Genomic DNA, 19403 nt, shown 5'->3' with positions numbered 1-19403 from the left:
TTGGTGAAGCAGGGTCTTTCACTGAACAGAGAGCTCACCAGTTAGCTAAACTGGCTTGCCAGAGAGCTCTTGGGTTCTGCCTGTCCTATCCTGTCATCTCCAGGTCAGGACTCCAGAGTTACAGGTGTGTATCACTTTGGGCTTTTACATGAATGCTTGAGATCTGAATGCCAGACCATATGCTTGCACCATAAATCAATAGCAACATAAATACTACCTGTGTATTGATATTGCATACTATGATTTCTTTTTCATTTAAATTTTAATATTTTAATATTTGTGTGTGTGTGTCTGTCTGTACTTCAGTTGTCCTTAAGGTCCAGAACACATCAAATCCCTCAGAGCTGGAGTCACAGGTAGTTATGAGCTCCTCACCACCATGGATACTAGGAACCAAACTCTGGTCCTTTTGAAGAGCAGTGTGTACGCTTAACCACAAGCTAGCTCTCTACTTTCCCAAGAATTTAATAAACTTGGTTATTAAATTTAATAAAGGTGGTCCAGTGGGTTCCTTTACCCATTGACACACCTGAAACTTTGAGTTCAACATGGAGGACCCACATGTGGAAGGAAAAAAACTAATGTAACACAAGTTGTCTTCTGACTTCCACAGGTGTGCTGTGGCACCTATGTAGCAACCACATAATTGAAAATTCAAATAAATAAATCACTACCTCTGGGCTCTTGATTACACCCTGAAGTGGAGCACTTGGAAAGAATGCTGCTTTGGGTAGACTGATTGGTGATGGAAGTATGGGGAAAGAGGAAAATAAGCTAGTCTCAAAATCTGAATATATATTTTTCCTTTCAAACTTATGTATGGTTTACTAGTTTATCTTGAAAGGCAAATAACATGAGATGTCTTAACGAATTTTTTACTTATAAACCAACACTATACCACTTCCAAGCTATTCTGTTAAAGGTACAACATGATTGAAGATGCACAAATTATTTGCTATTTTAAAAAAGTAAATTCGAAAGAAAAGTAATTGCTATATTATAGTTCCTGCTAATTAGAAATGCTGTTAAACTACTTTGTTTTACTGAAGTTTTAGCTCTTTTTGAACTGTGTGCGTGTGTGTGTGTGTGTGTGTGTGTGTATATACACTGCAGTCCTCTGTAAGAGCAATATGTGCTCTTAACCACTGGGCCTTCTCTTGAGCTCCCTAGACATTTTTCTTATAATCCTTATAACAAAACAAGAAATACAAGAGACAGGAAAATGTCCAAACCATGACACCTGTGTATAAATATGGAATGTGTTTGAAATAACCTCCCCACTGAAAACAATCTTTAATTTGGCTACTTGAGGGATTATCTTGAATAAGAGCATTTCATGTATGAAAAATGAATCACATTTTCTAAAAATCAGGTACTCAAGCAGTTTCTCTTGTAGTGGGGCCTACAAGCCCTAGTCAAATGCTGAAAGACTTAACATCAAGCTCTTCTCTTCCCAAGCACCCTAGGGACAGCAAAGCATCAAAGTCAAGCCTTACACACAATTCTCAGTCATTCACATTCTACTGCTATTCTTTAGGCTAATGTGTGACAGACATGTCTGTGCATGGTTAAATAAAAAGACCTATATTCAGCCTGACTGAATTAAGCCTTCAAAATCATCTTACATCAGTAACTGTCTAGCATCTGCCTGAGAGTACACTAAACACTATGGGAAAAACAAAATGGCCCAGCTAAACATGGGAACAATGTATAGACCACAGCAACAGGCTTGCATATGTTAAATATATTAAGCCAAAAATAAGCACTAAGAATCTGCTGAAATAAAATCACTGAATAAATATATTGTAAGCTATTACTCTTTCTAAAGGGCTTAACTTCGGTACTATGGTAAGGTTAAATAGAACTTAGAAAACTCTTAAAAGTATGGAGTTACTTAGTAAAAAGAATATGGTGTAATATAAACCAACTACTAAATAAATGAGCCAGTGAGATGGCTCAGTAGGTAAGGGTACTTGCTGCCAAGCCTGATAACCTGAGTTTAATCCCCAGAACTCACATGGTAGGAGAGAAACCACTCCCACAAGTTGTACTCTGATCTACACACACAAATGTAATTAAAACTTTTAAAGAATATGAGACTAAGCATGAGATGTAATTAGTTGGTCTTTACCATTAAAACATTTGTATCACCATCCATCTAGACTTAATCCCATAGAATCATATGGGATATACCATAATGTATCAAGGAAAAAGAAAAGTAGTAAATATATAGTACTCTATGATATGAACAGCAAGCAACCACTAGATCAAAGAGGAATTAACTTTATGAAGAGAATGAGAATAAACCTGGCTTTGAAAAGTACACAGATTTCATGTCTCTCAGCCCAAAATGGAAAGGCCCTCATGTTAGAGAAGTGATGTGGACATAGGTAAACAGAAACGGAACAGACATGGCATAATCATGTACTTAGGGTACTTCAGGGCCCCTGCTTATTATTCATATCTATTTTAGGGGTACAGTGTTTTTGCCTGCATGTATGCATGTGTGCCTGGTGTCTGAAGAGGCCAGAAGGGGGCAGTGGATCTCCTGAAACTGGAGCTGGTTGTGAGCTGGTTGCTAGGAATCAAATCCAGATCCTCTGTAAAAGCAATCAGTACTCTTAAGTGCTAAGCCCCTCTTTTGTTTTTGAGACAGTATTTCACTATGTAGTCCTGGCACTTGCTATCTATATAGACCAGGTTGGTCTCAAACTCACCAAGATACTCTTGTGTCTAAATCCCAAGTGCTGGGATTAAATCTGTATACCACCACATCCAGCTAACCAGCTTCCTGAGAACTGAAGGTTTAAAGCCCTTAAAGAACACTATAGAAATAATGTTCAGGGCTAGGCAGTGGTGGTACACACCTTTAATCCCAGCACTTGGGAGGTAGAGGCAGGCGGATTTCTGAGTTCGAGGCCAGCCTGGTCTACAAAGTGAGTTCCAGGACAGCAAGGGCTACACAGAGGAACCCTGTCTTAAAAAAATAAAAAACAAAAAAGCAAAAGAACAAAAAAAGAAAAGAAATAACGTTCAAAAACAAAGCAAAACAAAACAAAACAAAATACACAAATAGGGGATGATAAGATGGCTCAGCAGTTAAGAGCACTGGCTGCTCTTCGAGAACTTCAATTCCCAGCAACCACATAGTGGCTCACAACCATCTATAAGGGGATCTGATGCCCTCATACATTAAATAAATAAAATTTTTTAAAAAATCCTAGTTTGTTCAATGCTTTAAAAAATAAATTGTCAGCCAGGCAGTGGTGGCGCACACCTTTAATCCCAGCACTTGGGAGGCAGAGGCAGGCAGATTTCTGAGTTCAAGGCCAGCCTGGTCTACAGAATGAGTTCCAGGATAGCCAGGGCTATACAGAGAAACCCTGTCTTGAAAAACAAAAAATAAAATAAAAATAAAAAATAAAAAAAATAAAAATCTCAAGTAAATGGCATCTTCAATTTAGTCAAATAATTACAAAGAAACACTAACTGCACATGTTCATGCTAGGATCTAGGATAATACAAATATACCAGATCTAACAAAGAAGGGTTTGTTTTGAAGTATGGTGCTGGGGTCAAACTCAAAACTTTATACATAGTAGGAAAACATTCTACCAACCATTCCCAGTCATGATTCTTAATGTTAAAACTGACCAAGAGGATCTACTTGAAATCACAGTTCTATAATTAAGTAGAATAGAATCAGAAGCAACTTCATCCAGAAACTTCAAGACAAAAGCAGGAGGGCTGGGTTTACCTGGAGCTAAGCAACCCTTACAGAAACATCATATCTTGTTTGTATTTTTTAAAGAAATAAACTAGGTCAAGGATTTTTTTTAATGTATTTTATGTACACAGCTATTTTATCTTCATGTACAGAAGAGGGCATCAGATTCAATAAGACTAGAGTTAAACTGCAGTCAGAGATCTTGAGCCACCGTGTAAATGCTGAGAATCGAACTCAGGACCTTTCAGAGAACAGCTTGTACTACCGAACCATTGAGACTTCCCTCCAGCCCAAATCAAGGATTTTCAAAAAATTACTAAAAAGGGAGTAGCAGGAAACTACAAGGACACTTTCTCAATATCTTTGATGTGAAATCAAGAAGATATTTTAAATATGTATAGAAGTAGATTAAAATAACTATAGACTCTTAAAACTTATTTTTTTAAAAAACCAATAATTAAAATTAGATGAAACAAATCAACCGGAATAAAAAGAAATATGTACCAGTTGGTGCTCTACTCCTAAGGAGCACAACTGATCTGCAATACAGTAACTTGTTCATCTTAGTAAGAATATGCTATAACAGGGGAACTCTCTTAAGTCTTCAATAATAGCCTTGGTGATGGTAGTATGCTACTAGACTACTGTATCTAGTAATGTGCTGTGAGCTACAGGAAATGGGTAACTTGGAAGAATCTACCCTTTGAGTTACTTACAGAAGCCTAGAAATAATGAACAACCCAGGAGCAGTGAACACTCACCCTGACTGCTGTTCTCACATAGCATTCATCACTAACAAGAAGTAGTGGCTGCCTATAGGTCTAGCAGAAACTACATAACCTTTATATACACCAAAAATAAGGATAGCTAAAAATGCTTGCTAGCAGAAGGTAAGCAGTAATGATAACAGTAGACTGACATACATTAAGTATACTAAAGCCATGAGTCTAAAATAAAAGGACAAAAGTGTAAAGAAAACCAAAAGCTCATTTCATTAGTAGTGTTGAAGGTGCTAGTAAACTAGTTCATTATTTTGCAAATTGGTGAATAAAAGGAGAAAAAACAATACATATCCTGGTTCTCCTTTATAAATGACACTACTTGATAACCAATTAGTACATAAAAGGTTAATTTTTCTAGAAATATTTCAGTTAAATATTATGACCACTTTGAAACTCATCACCTAGGATCCATACAAAAAGCAGCACAAGGGCAGCATCCTACCATGAAGCCCCTGTATCTCACACTATCCTTGAATCTGATAGTAAGCACAGCAGTCTATGCCAACTTACCAGTAACTACAGTAAGCAGAAATATGTACAAAGACAACATGGAATACAACCAGCAGTTTCCAAGACTTGGGAAACTGCTATTTTTATTGAAAAACAGCCAGGCCCATTCATTTTTACATCATCTCTAACTGCTTTCACACCATCATGGCACAGCTGAGTAGTTACAATACAGACTATATGGCCCAAAACAGTTAAAATGTTTACTACCTGGCCCTTTAAGGAAGACTTTACAACCCATGCTCTACGAGATTATCAACAAAGTCTCTCAACAAGTACATCTAGGAGAAACTAAGTCAGAGAGCAGGGCTATAGATGAAAAGAGCATTAACAGACATGCCAATCAATCACAATGGATAGAGCTGGATTCAAACAAGCTGTAAAAAAATATCCTAGCTGAATGAATATCTGAATATTGACATCATTACTTAATGACACTATCATTTTTCTATTAATAATTTCTTCCAAAGCTACACATTGAACTTTGTCATAGAAAATGCACTTGACTTAAAGACTTAAAACTGCAGAAATGCACAATATAGATGGAGGTGGAAGTAAAACAGACTAAAGGAGCTGAAATAGCTCAAGATATGTAATAGTTTCATGCACTTTACCCCTAAGACATCCGATATATTCATGAAAAACCTTTACAAGCATCGGCTCACAGGAGAATCTGCACGCACTTGTATGTCTCCAGGTGTTTTGCATATACATTATTTAACACAAAGGAAAAATAAAGGATATATTTTCTTGTAGATTTTTAGACAGGGTCTAGTTCCATAGCTCAACCTGAGCCTGAACTTGCAATCTGCTTCCTGTAATGCACCTGTTTCACCTCCAAGGGTCAGGATTACACTATACACCATAATTATGAGCTAAATTACTTTACTTAAAATTTCTCTAAAGATACAATATGGCTACATCTTAGCCTTTGAAGTAACTGTTTTCTTTCACTTTCAGGATGGTTTTCTTATTCTATCCCACAAAAATCTGTTTAAACTTAAAAAAGACAAGCATTCCATGAGTACTTTATTTCCTCCTGCTAACACATTGTCATAAAGTAGTCTGTGATGTAAACAGGGGTCATAGATACTCTGGCACACAACTCACAATCTTTGTAACCATGGAAGCACCCCAGCAGTGGAACTCAAAAAGTTAGTTGCCAAAAATACAAAGTTCAACTCCAGCTTTCTGAAAATTAGTAAACTAGAAAAGTACTCCTTGCATCTGAAGCTTGATCTCTCATCTATCATACAGAAATGACTGTACACAGAAAGAAGAGAAACAGGTCAGCTGCCTCTCACAGTCCAAATGGCCCCTTCCCGAGTACTACAAGAAGCCAGAAACATGCTTCCAAAAAGGTCAGTTCTCTTCCACTGAGATGAACAGGGAGCCACAGCTCACCTCAATGCACCTGTGAGGGTCACCATGGCAAAGGCCAGAGAGACACAAAAAAAGATGAATTACCTACATGTATGTCTGTGCACCAAGGGCATGTCTGGTGCCAAGTAGAGGTCAGAAGAAGGTGCTCTAATCCCTTAGGATTGGAGTGACAGATGGTTGTGAGCCACTAGGTAAGTGCTGGGATCCAAACCTAGCTTCTCTGCAAGCACCAAATGTTCTAAGCAGGGAGCCATCTCTCCAGGCCCAGCTCTGCAGTCTGAACACATACACTCTCCTGTAACTGCTCTTCAAGTAGACACTACTGAGAGTCCCAAATTAGATCACCATCTTCCCTAAATCTAGCAATCTGGTCAACAGTGAATGGTATAGTGTCTCTATTGAAGGCATGGTTCTTAAAGAATCCTTGTGAATAAATGAAAAGACAATGGTCCGTTTTTAACATTGCAGAAACTGAGCTATAAATGTTGTTTACAATATTGGGAATTCACACTTCCAAATGTACACTATGTATAACATGGACCAGGACATTCACCATTCACCAAACACAATGTTAAGAACAAGAGACTTTTCCAACTCTTATTGAAGTTTACCTTAGCAATGTTAAACAAATAAAAAATTGAAGCATTGAAAAGGATATCATAGTTCTGTTATTTTATACCAAATTAGAGAAAAAAAAAAAAAAGATTATAGACTTCCCAAAGTCTGTTTTGATGTCTCTACACAAAAGTTGAACTTTCTAACTCTAAAGATAATAGGAACCTCAACTCCTAATCATTTTTGTGGCACCAGAACCTTCAGCTGTCAACAGTTTATACATATCACATTCAAAGTTCAGGATCAAACAAGGCAGTTTTATGAATTTTAGAATTACAAAGTAAAAATATAAGATTGCCTTTCCAAGCCCTTCCACCCACAATTCATACTCACGGGACTAAGTGCAAACTTACTTGGGCTGTTAGAAAGGTGTCATCTTCACCTTCTTGAGCTTCAGTTTCCTAAGTAAAAGGTATACAACAGCTTTGCTTTACAAAACATCTGGGTACAATGGGAATGCTTTGATGTTCAAACCTGGTTATCATTTGCCTCATGCTCTGTTAACTATGGGCACCAAACCAGGAATTCAGGCTACACTCTCTATGACAAAATGAAAAAAATCAGTCATGCCTCTTCATAATTAGAAAATTCTTGAGCCTCTCATTTACCAGGGTAGGCAGGAGGCAAATGTTTTACAAATAACAACAGACCTCATTCCCTATAATCCAATGGCTTTTCCTAAGATCTATCATACTTCAAAGCAGGACAAGTGGTCTGTTTTAAAGGAAATACCTGGAAATTGCTTTTTATAATTCAACTCTAATTTTCTTACCCTTGATAATAAATAAAGATAAATTTTTATCCTACTAAAGCAGCAAAAGGGGGTGGAGGGCCCTACCACCAAGTAATACTGGCAAGGTCAGAGTGAAATAGGGACACTCATTTCTAGTGCCATGAAAAAAAATCCCAAACCTTAAATATCCAAGGTTGTAAAGAGGCTATTAGAAACACAAAAAGTAGCCTAATTATGAAGTCATTATGGCATGTTATATAAAAGTAGAATATAGAATCAACAGCAATTTATGGCATGGCAATAACTACATAAATATACATGTAAAATAAGCAAAAAATTTAAAAACCTTAGAGGATAGGATTCTAAATAATTTATAAATAAATTTTGTAAGTTTTGAGACCTCCAAATCAAACTAGAAAAAAAATATTTTCTATTAGTAAATCATAATTTATCTGTGTCATGTTTTAACAAAACTGGCTAAAGACCTGACTTTCGATGTCCTCTTTTTCTCTATCTTCTACTGCTTCTGCCTCTATAAATTCATGAGTTTTCTTGTTTTCTTCTGTAGAAAGCAACTCCTGGGAATGCACAATTTCCTCTTCATTTTCACCAAATTCTTCCAAGTCCTTTAGCTCGTCATTTCCATCTTGGTCATGTGTCTCTTGATTCTCCAATTCACAGTCCTTTTAATGGTAAGAAAATTTGGTACAACTAGAGGCAAAATGGTGTGTGTTATCTACCAAACACTTTCGGAAATTTACAACTCTACATATGGCAGATTGGATTGTACTTCATGATATTCCCAGAGGAAAGTGCAAATGTTTTTACCTGTCACACAAACTGTCTTTTAACTGTAAGTACCAAAACCAATAAGCCATGATCAAATCTCAACTTTCACACTGAAATAGCAAGCTGAATCCTAGAGAAGTACTTTAAGTTTAGGTATTTAAGAGTTACCACACTACAGTCTGAGAACTGTTCAGAAGCATGCATAGCTTCTAAGAAGTGAACTAACTACATTCTCCATGCGCCAGTCTCATTTAATATCAAAGAGCCTGGAAGTCATATGCATATGTAAACGTGAAGTTTACTTCAAGTTAGTAATAAACTCCCAATTGTTCCATCAGTCTACGCTTGAAAAGTATGTATAATATAATGATAATTGTTTTAAAAGTTTCTCACTATCAATTTAAATAGGAAGGGAGACACAGGGTGGGATTAGCTTTGTACAAGGTCTGTTGTTTCCTTCAAAACATACAGGGATTAGCTTTGTACAAGGTCTGCTGTTTCCTTCAAAACATACAAAGATATGGTATTCTGGTGGGAGGAAGGGCTGATAGCCAGGGAAGTGCCTTCCTTATTCTTGCCATGAACCAAGAAGATTTAAGAAGTTGTTTCTGTACTAAAGAGAAAAACCCAGTCTACTGGCCATTTGTAGCTGACCTCAGAAAGGGAAGACTATCTAGTGGGGGAAGAGGGCAGAGAGGACCGTGCTGCTCTATGACGCAGGGTGACTGTAGAGTGCATTCTGGTGTGACTAGGGGAGCCTTGGAAGCTGACAGCAAGGCAGGGAACATATGATGGCAGAAGCATAGAAGCAAACAACAGAGGGAGTCCCTGAAGGGACTGCACCGTCCTGAAGCAACCCTGGACTTCACGTCCCCAAGAAACAACTACTACACTGGCCACGTATCTAGGCATCAGGTGCCACGTACCCACCATTATTCTAAGTTTCCAAAATTACCAACTCTAGAAGCAAGAAAAGAAATTCACTTACTTATTAAATACTTGACATACACTTTCAAAGTGAAGAAAGGAGTATTAAGAACTAAAGGTACATTCACACAGAATTATCTAATATATATATATATATATATATATATATATATATATATACACACACACACACATATATATATGTATATATATATCTCCCTTTTATTCTTCTAGATATTGCCACAAGTTGTTTTAAGGCTGACACAAAGGTACAAAGGTGCCCTTCCCAGCAGATGGGCCACCTCACTATTTAATGAAGTGTGCGTCTTCTCCAACATTCCAAATGGCTGATACAAATTAAAACAGTACAAAACTAAAAGTCCAGGGGCCTGGAGAGATGGCTCAGTGCTGAAGAGGACCTGGAGTTCAATTCCCAGCACCCACATGGTGGCTCACAACCATCTGTAACTCCAGCTCCAGGGGATCCAAATTCCCAGCACCCACATGGTGGCTCACAACCATCTGTAACTCCAGCTCTAGGGGATCCGACATCCCCACACAAACACACATGCAAACAAACACCAATGCATGGAAAATAATGATAAATCAGAAACCTAAGTTTTTCACAAGTTGCAATGTTTTTGAACTTATAATTTTTGCTTAATTACACATTAGTAAGTAGAGAAAATAAGAAACAGACCCAATGGAAGACACAGCACAAGAATAATAGATACCAAACTTAAGAGTTCTTAAAGTTCAAACAAGAGCTGATACAGGAACACAGTCTAAGTTTAATGGCTCCCTAAGCAAACAGTTCCTAAAACTACCTAGTCTCAACTAAGTGCTTCCATCTCTGAGTGGTGGGATGTGTGGTGCAGAGAGGACACAGAGCTGGGCTGCAGGAGCTACAGGTGAGAAAATGGGCATGAGCTGACCTCATGGCAGAACACACAAACACCCAGAGACAACTGTGACAGTGTGAATTAACTATACACAAAACCCAGAAGAAATGAGAATGCGTATGATTTAAAAAGAACTATGGGGGCTGGAGAGATGGCTCAGGGGTTAAGAGCACTGACTGCTCTTCCAAAGGTCCCAAGTTCAAATCCCAGCAACCACATGGTGGCTCACAACCATCTCATAATGAGATCCGAAGTCCTCTTCTGGGGTGTCTGAAGACAGCTACAATGTACTTACATGTAATAAATAAATAAATAAATAAATAAATAAATAAATCTTTAAAAAAAGAACTGTGATCGGTAATACCTACAAATGCCACAGCCCTTTAGACCCAATGAATAGCACACCACTTTCCAATGACAGAAACAAAATAAAATACCCAACTAGAAACTTAAAATAATTTGTTCTTCTATAACTGTAATACACAGAATACCACTGCCCCACTCAGAATTACTTAAATTTTCTGCTTTTGAGATATATTACTTTTTTAAGGTACATTCCTTTTGGTTTAAAAAAAAGTGTGATGTATTTATCTTTAAAGGGCATAACAGATCTCTTTATTTGATCTTTATTTACTAGGTAGTAACGCATCAGCAATTTTCCCTCTCCAGTTTTAAAGTCTACATGATCAAGTCCAACATATTATAGTATATAAAAGTTAATGTAATGAACAGACTGAAAAAAATACCAGTCCCCTTCATGGTGGAAGTAACATACCATTATTCTCCCTGCTCCCAAACCCTCGTGCTTCAGATTCCCACTTGAGTGCCCAACACAGGGGTTAGCTTTAGCTTTCTTTTTTTTTTTTTTTTTGAGCCAAGGGTCTGTTGTAAGCTAGGCCTGCCTCTGCTGGAATAAACGCGTGTGCCACCACACCCGGCTTAAGTTTTTCTTTGTGTCTCTCTTAGCTGAAGAGTTACTTCTTTTATACCTCAATTATGAGAGCTCGTGAGCCTGCCAATATTTAAGTCTCTAACTTATGTACTTCCATGTCTACTGTTCCAGTTGATTATCCATGAACTCATCATGAAAAGCAAGCACCTTAACCTAGTGATTGACACTTTACCTTGACAAAAGCATCATCTTCCACAGAAGTATCTCCACTCAACTCATCTGCTTCTTGTTTTTTACCTGCGAAAGAAGGAGAATGGGCTAACAACCAATATTTTATTACTTTAAGAAGAAAAAAGAACATTCTACACTTACTCTGCAGTATCACTCTGCACTCCTAAAATCCTCTACAAAGCTAATTCAAACTAAACACACCTGGATACAGCTATCTTAAAAACAAAACAAAAACAAAAACAAAACAAAACAAAACAAGCTTTACCAAAGCCATGCCACCTCACTGACATGCATGCTGCCCAGAACCCATCAATCTCAGTTCACCTGATGCCAATGGTACATTTTCTTCATATTACATATTCTCTATCTTCATATCTCAATTCTGCCAACAGCAGCACCTTTCAACAGTACTTTACAGTCTATATATGTAATCAGATGCCTATAGCCAAATTCAAGACTCAATGTCCATTAAATCCTCCATCCTCCTCTTAAATAGCTTTATCTGAAATAAAAATCTCACACTTGGCCAACCATGATGGTACACACCTGTAATCCCAGTCACGTGGGAAGTGGAAGCAGGAGGATGAAGAACTCAAGTTACTTCTCAAGTCTGAAGCTAACCTGGGCTTAGTCTCTCTCATCACCTTCACAACATGCCAGTTAATACAAACTGCCTAGCTGTTTCCAGGACATCTCATCCCCCCCCACCCCCCCATGAAGGGAAAAGGTCATTTGATACAGTGGCTGGCTGGATGCTCTTTTCCCCAAAGCCTCAGAACTGCAGTCCTGGCCACTTTAGGGTCAGACGCTGCTCAGCTGATGCAAGGCAGAACTGACTTCTAGATACACATTGCCCCCACTATACAGCAGTCCTGGCCACTTTAGCATCAGAGTCAGATAGTACTTAGCTGATGCAAGGCCAAACTGACTTCCAAATGCAGACTATCCCCAGCTTCCTGGCAGACTATAAAATTTCCCTACTCAGCCCTCATTTTCAAAACTATGTTATTTGGTGGGATTTAAAGAGTGCTACTCTAGTTTAAAAAAAAAACAAAACAGAAATTCCACAAAGCCAATGCTAAACTAAGTTTCTTGTGTCTTCAATATAGCCCCCAAAAAACTACCTAAAAATCTGTAATGTACCATAAATGCCATCTTTAGAAAAATCACAGCCACTGAAACATCAATATTTAAATTTTAACCTTTTCTTTCCCATTTCTTTCAAAACATAAACGGTAATTTCCTTCTGAGGCAAACTAAACTGCATTTTCCTTTTGCCTGTAACAATGCTTAAGATTCAGTGACTCCATATCCCCTTCCTACCACCCCCTATCTTTCACATGTTCTCAATCAAAACCTTTTCTGTGAATGAATGATAACAGGAAACACACTGGACCTACAAATATCAGAAACAATACTGGGAGATGTTTCCCATTTACTCAAGTAGCAGCTCATTTGCCTGTGAGAATATACATATTCTTTAAAAAAAACATTTTCAAAGAGAAAAGGAATTGAGACAGGGAATTGAGACTCTATAGCCCTAACTAGCCTGGAACTCACTATGTAGTTCAAGCTGGCCTTACACTGGCAGTGATTCTCCTGCCTCAGCCTTCTAGTGCTGGGGTTATAATGTACGAACTACCACCCTTGGTTTGAACTTCCTATTTAAAATACTGGTGTCTACATTTTAGGCAAAACATAAACTTATAATGTACATACAAATTTATAGTTATCATTCTTATCATAAATTTATCTTTTGGTGTTTTACACAACAATCAAAAAGTTCTATGGGAAAAATGAAATCTAAATACAGAAATGACTTCATGAGCAACCACTTCATAGTCCTTGTTCATTAAAATCTACCAGTCTGTTGAAGAAAGCTAAGGTGCTGCATTTCTGAAAAGTAGAAGCAAATGAGCTCATTAAATTATTCTATTACATTATAGGAGGGTATCTGTTAACAAGAACATTCAAGGACTCAGCAGTTAATAGCACTTGCAACTCTTGCACAGGACCCAGGTTCTATTCTCAGCACCCATGTAGCATCTCACAACCATCTGCAGCTACAGTTCCAAGGAATCTGATGCTCTCTTATGCTATGCACCAGTACCAGACATGCATGCAGTACACTTATACACATGCAGGCCAACACACATATAAAAAAAATAACTTTTTTTTTTTAATTTTAAGGATGTAACCTGGAGAGATGGCTCAGTGGTTAAGAGCACAGACTGACTGCTCTTCCAGAGGTCCTGAGTTCAATCTCCAGCAACCACATGGTGGTTCACAACCATCTGTAATGGGATCCGATGCCCTCTTCTGCTGTGTCTGTAGACAGCTACCGTGCACTCACATACATAAAATAAATCTTTAAAAAAAATTCAGGATGCTACTTTTTTAAAGGAAAAGATTTTAAAAACCTCAAGCCTATATCCTTCTACAAATACATGCTCCCAAGCAACCTAGAGGACGAGGCTTAGGGAGAACTCCTTTAGTTGCTTCAAAAGTGCTAAGTTTCTTTTTGTAATTAAAATCTGTCTTAATTTACAACTCACTTTTTTTCTTTTTTCTTTTTTCTTTTTTTGGTTTTTCGAGACAGAGTTTCTCTGTGTAGCCCTGGCTATCCTGGAACTCACTCTGTAGACCAGGCTGACCTCCAACTTAGAAATCCGCCTGCCTCTGCCTCCCAAGTGCTGGGATTAAAGGCGTGCACCACCACCGCCCGGCTACAGCTCACTTTTTAAAAATACTTTTTACCAGGCATGCTTGGTAAGGCAGGCTCCACTGTTTTACAAAAGAAAAAAGGAGCTTAGAGACCAAGTAGCAAGTTCCAAATCAGCAATATAATTTGCAAACTCTCTATTTCAGTGTGAGGCTCTTCTAGCCTACTAACAAGGCATTGTTCTAGGGAGTGGTTGATCTACAGTTTACAGACACTAGCCTCAGCATGGTAACAAGCACACAAGGCACACTCCAAGAGGAAGCCTAATTATATTAGTTCACTTATAGGAAGCTCAAATTAAACTTCAACAAAAACTACCAGTTGTGGGTTGTTCTGATGCTGTTTGTATTCTGATGTCAATCCTGCTTCCTCAAGCAGGGCTGCCCCTGATGAGAAGCCCTTCGTGTACTCAGGTGATCTCATGTGAAACTTCTCCCCATTTTAACTGGTCAATAAAGGCTAGAGGTCTTGCTTCCAGGACACTTCCAGAACAGCTAGCTTGCCCATCCAGCCTTTCAGACTGTTCCAGGCAGGACTTGAGCTAAGCCATGAACTTTTTCAGCACATAGAGACTGGACAGCAAATGATACCAGCTAGCCTTCCTTTGACAAAACCAATTTTCCTTTTTCCCTTTGGGCCCCAAGGAGGGAATTCTCAGCCCCACTTCAGCAAGAAGCAATCAAAAGATCATCATCCCAATTCCCAAGGTTATAGATATACTGTCATTTTAAAGGATAATTTGCTAATGTTCTACCTTTGGACAGGGAGGAAACTAGAGAACTTGATGCAGGGATTTCTACCTTTTCTTTCTTCTTCTCTATCCTTCTTTCTTAGGTAAAGGAAAGGGAGTGAAAAAGGGGGGAATATAGTAATATTATAGAAATTAGACAAATAGATAAATAGGGATAGGATATTAAATTTACTCTTAAACAAAACATTGTATAGCTATACTCTTACATTGGTAGAAATCTTTATATTTGATACAAATTTGAAGGTATAATTTCTTACACTAGTACAGAATTTATATATTGATACTGGTTTAAGGTTTTCATTGGTATAAATCTTTGTATACTGATAGAAAATTTAAAATATTCTTACTCTTAGATAGGCATTGTGCCTATGCAACTCATTTAAGAATGGCTTAGACCCAGTCCTTTTAACAGCTGCTAGTACAAACTGTTTAGGGTAACTAAGTACTGCAAATTAATATAGTGAAACTCATGGCTATGTTAGATTCTAACTTAGTTAATTATAAGTATTTTCAAGATTACTCAAATAGTGAATAGCCAAGAATAATCAATGTTTGACAATTTAGTTATACTATATAGATAATCTTCAGAAACATCAGAGATCCACAAAATATGCATTTAATATTATTTCATTACTAAAAGATCTTTTGACTACAAGACATGTCTGATCCTGACAGTGTCTCCATTCCACTTCAAAGAAGATACTGAGCATCATTACTTCCATATGGAGTTGCTCTAATTATGGCAAGCTAGCTATTGGGCAAGAATTGCCTTACTTCCATCTACAAACAAAATTCTGTTCAAAAAGGGCAAATTGGATGTGGGATACTCAACTGCTAAGTTCTGCCAAGACACGGTAAGCTAATCCTTCATAATTCCTACTTCACTTAAGGTCTGTCAGATGGTTCTGGGCCAAAAGACTGAAAACAGATGGTCCAACATTTTAAGGAATATTGGGAACTCTCCAGGTAGTCAGCTGTCTCTACAATTTACATTAGCTTTGGAAACTTTACCTTCGTGCTTCCTACATATTCAGGTTATACTTAATAATTCCTCAGATCTCTACAGGGTTGAAGACTAGTTATAGTTTCATAACTGAACTTAAGTTAGTTAACATTAAGGATATTCTAGATTTGAAAGGATGGTTTTTCAGACGGTAATACAAGTTAAAGTCAAACATGCCTGAGATATGGAACTGTAAACTCTTTTAGTTAGGATAGGACATTATGCAAAGTATAATAGACTGATGTTATAAGTGTAATTCATACTTAATAGTTTTCATACTTAATTGCTTCAAAATAGCTCCTACTATATATTGTTTATTACCGTAAGAGGAGCCTTTTTAAGTGGACAAAGAGAGAGAGAGAGAAAGAGAGAAAGAGAGAGAGAGAGAAAGAAAGAGAGAGAGAGAGAGAGAGAGAGAGAGAGAAATATGGTGGATTGTCCTAAAGCTGTTTATATTCTGATTTTAATTCAGCTTCCTCAAGAGGGACAGGCTCTGACAAGCAGCCCATCATGTACTCAGGTGATCTGCAAACCTTCTCCCCATTCTAAATGGTAGATAAAGGCTTGAGCCTGTGATTGGGCAGTGGAGGGGAAATGTGGGACTGGAGGGTTGAGAGTGTATATACAGGTAGAGAGGCAGGAGAGTATAAGAGAAGAAAAAGAGAGGACCGAAGAAGAGGAGGAGAAAGCTATGATGGACCAAAACCACATGGCCAGGAGAAACCACAAGTAGCAAGGGGTCTTAAAGCTGGAGAATAAGTTAGTATAGTGTTAGATCTGCCCAATTTAAGCTTATAGCTTATAATTATAATAATTAGATAGGGTGTTTTCTATATGGGCTTATTGGGCTTGGAAATTCAAGCAACAAGTAGTCACTGCTGCTGCTTACGTGCATTCTGCTGCCCAGATTCTACAAGGAGTGCTTCTATGGTCACATACTTATACTTTTCAACCTATTACCTAATCCGAAGTACTCACTCCACAAACTAGGTAACTGAAGCTGAAGAGTATATTTAAGCCAAGCCCAATTTGATTCCCAGAAGCCAGGATCATTCAGGAGCTAAAATGGATCAGGTGCTCAACTATTATTTCTCTTGCAGTAAATAAAGGCTCCAAAGCCAAGTCTTTAAAAGTGTAAAAGTGTAGACTGTGAGCCAGGTGGTAGTAGTGAACACCTTGAACCCAGCATTTATGAGGCAGAGGCAGATGGATCTTTGAGTTCAAGGTCAGCCTGATCTACAGAAGGAGTTCAAGGACAGCCAGGGCTACACAGGGAAACCTTGTTTTGCAAAACAATAACTGGCTGGAGAGATGGCTCAGAGGTCAAGAGCACTGGCTGCTCTTCCTAGAGGTCCTGAGTTTGATTCCCAGCAACCAGATGGTGGCTCATAACCATCTATAATGAGATGGGTGCCCTCTTCTGGCCTGCAGTCATATGTGCAGACAGAATGCTGTATACATAATAAATAAATCGTTTTAAAAAACAAAAACAAACAAAACCAAAAAAAGTAAACTGTGGAACTCACAACAGTTAAGTAACTTGCACTGGGAGACACAGTCAAGAAGAGGTAGTGGGGGGCTAGAAAGATGGCTCAGTGGTTAAGAGCATTAACTGCTCTTCCAAAGGTCCTGAGTTCAAATCCCAGCAACCACATGGTGGCTCACATCTGTAGTGAGATCTGATGCCCTCTTCTGGGGTATTTGAAGACAGCTATAATGTACATACATATAACAAATAAATCTTAAAAAATAAAAAAAGGAGAAGAATAGGAGGTAGTCGAGGGTACAAAGAAAGTCTTACTGTTGCTCTGGCTGTTCTAGATGTCATTTTGCACAAAAGCACTACATGGTTACTATCTCCTCATAAAATTTAAAATACAGGACAAGACTGGGCAACACAGCAGTGAGACTACATACAGTGCACAGCATTTGAAAAAACTGACTAACTCACAAACTTTTGATCACTTTCATAATCTGTAACTCTGGGTTTATTTAACGCTGAATTTGAAACTATATTGTAACTTTATAACTGTTTCCTCTATGAAAAGTTATTACCATTCCACACAAATACAACTAACCTGCATAAGCTACCATGTTCACTATACAGCAGAAAACCCCAACTGGCACTACAGCCAACCGGTGACTGATATTAACAGGCTAAGTAACAGGTTGTACACTAGTAAGGCCAAGGTCTAGACTTCTATTAGGCCTGACTGGGACAAAGGTAAGAACATAGAAGTAACATAGAAGTCAAAATCTCCTGTCAACAAAGCTAGACTAACTTTAACTGATGCTATAAATTATATTTGTAGGGTTTTGGGCAGTCACAGACGTGAAAGGACTTCAAGACTAAATAAATTCCAATAATACTACATTTAGCAAACCTTATTCAGCTGGTAACCATTTCTGTCTGTGCCACTTAACCCTGTGCTAGTAAGGCCCTATTTACTTCCTTTGTCCTTCAGGAAATCTGGCACGTACCACAGCAAAGCCAGCTGGCTCAAAGGAAAGTAGCATGACCACAATGAAGGCTAACTCAAAGTAATGAAGAGTACACATTACTTTTTAATTCTTTAGTCAGTAAACACTGTCTATAAAAAAAAAAAGTGAAAGCAAAGTAAAATATCACATCTTAATCTATAGTAACTATTTTGAAATATATGAACTTCATCAAAATGTTATTTTTTTTCTTTTTTCTTTTTTTTTTTTAATTTTTGGTTTTTTGAGACAGAGTTTCTCTGGATAGCCCTGGCTGTCCTGGAACACACTCTGTAGACCAGGTTGGCCTCGAACTCTTGTTTTGGTTTCTTGCTTTTCAAGACAAGGTTTCTCTGTGTAGTCCTGACTTGCCCTCAAACTCAGAGATTGCCCTGCCTCTCTGCCTCCCAAATGCCAGATATAAAGGTATGTGCCACCAGGCTCAGCTTTCAAAATGCTATTTAAGTAAAACTCACACAACCCAAAGTTGACAAAACTGGAAGCAGTCTGTGAATGATACTGTATAGGCAATAACTTCATAATAAAACCTTGAGCCAACTAATGTCTAAGAACTGCACACTGCGAGGCTTAGCATGAGTGAGCACACTAAATGTTCCACTTACTAAGTTAAAATTCTCTCAAAATCATTAGAAATATTTGTACCTACTGGGTATGGTGGCACACGCCTTTAATCCCAGCACTTGAGAGGCAGAGTCAGGAGGATACCTGAGTTCAAGGCCAGCCTGGTCTACAGAGTGAATTACAGGACAGCCAGGGCAACACAAAGAAAGAAATTGTCTCAAAATAGAAAATAATATAAAAGAAATATTTGTTTAATGATATATATGAATGGTTACATCAAGTAGGATAAATCTAGATTATAAAAAGCTGGCTTCTAGCCGGGCGTGGTGGCGCACGCCTTTAATCCCAGCACTTGGGAGGCAGAGGCAGGTGGATTTCT

The 19403-nt window shown here is 38.0% G+C and overlaps 1 protein-coding gene across 14 annotated transcripts in view; it reads right to left on the bottom strand.

Moving 5' to 3' along the window:
• The window catches only part of Sltm (SAFB like transcription modulator), a 49546-nt gene that overhangs the window by 21795 nt on the left and 8348 nt on the right, over window positions 1-19403 (bottom strand). For 7 of the 14 annotated variants that reach the window (XM_031346325.1, XM_031346327.1, XM_031346334.1 and 4 more), the window contains 3 exons: window positions 11490-11554; window positions 8233-8430; window positions 7368-7415 (listed from right to left, as the gene is read on the bottom strand). In XM_031346325.1, coding sequence (XP_031202185.1) covers window positions 7368-7415; window positions 8233-8430; window positions 11490-11554 — 311 coding nt within the window. Of the gene's footprint in view, window positions 1-7367; window positions 7416-8232; window positions 8431-11489; window positions 11555-14964; window positions 15040-19403 lie in introns of all 14 variants that reach the window. The other 7 variants (XM_031346335.1, XM_031346336.1, XM_031346340.1 and 4 more) reach the window with 2 other exon arrangements.

The sequence above is a fragment of the Mastomys coucha genome, unplaced genomic scaffold (assembly GCF_008632895.1).
Source record: "Mastomys coucha isolate ucsf_1 unplaced genomic scaffold, UCSF_Mcou_1 pScaffold23, whole genome shotgun sequence".
NCBI lineage: Eukaryota > Metazoa > Chordata > Mammalia > Rodentia > Muridae > Mastomys > Mastomys coucha.
The sequence above is the reverse complement of the archived record's forward strand: the minus strand, read 5'-3'. Positions and strand labels throughout refer to the sequence as shown.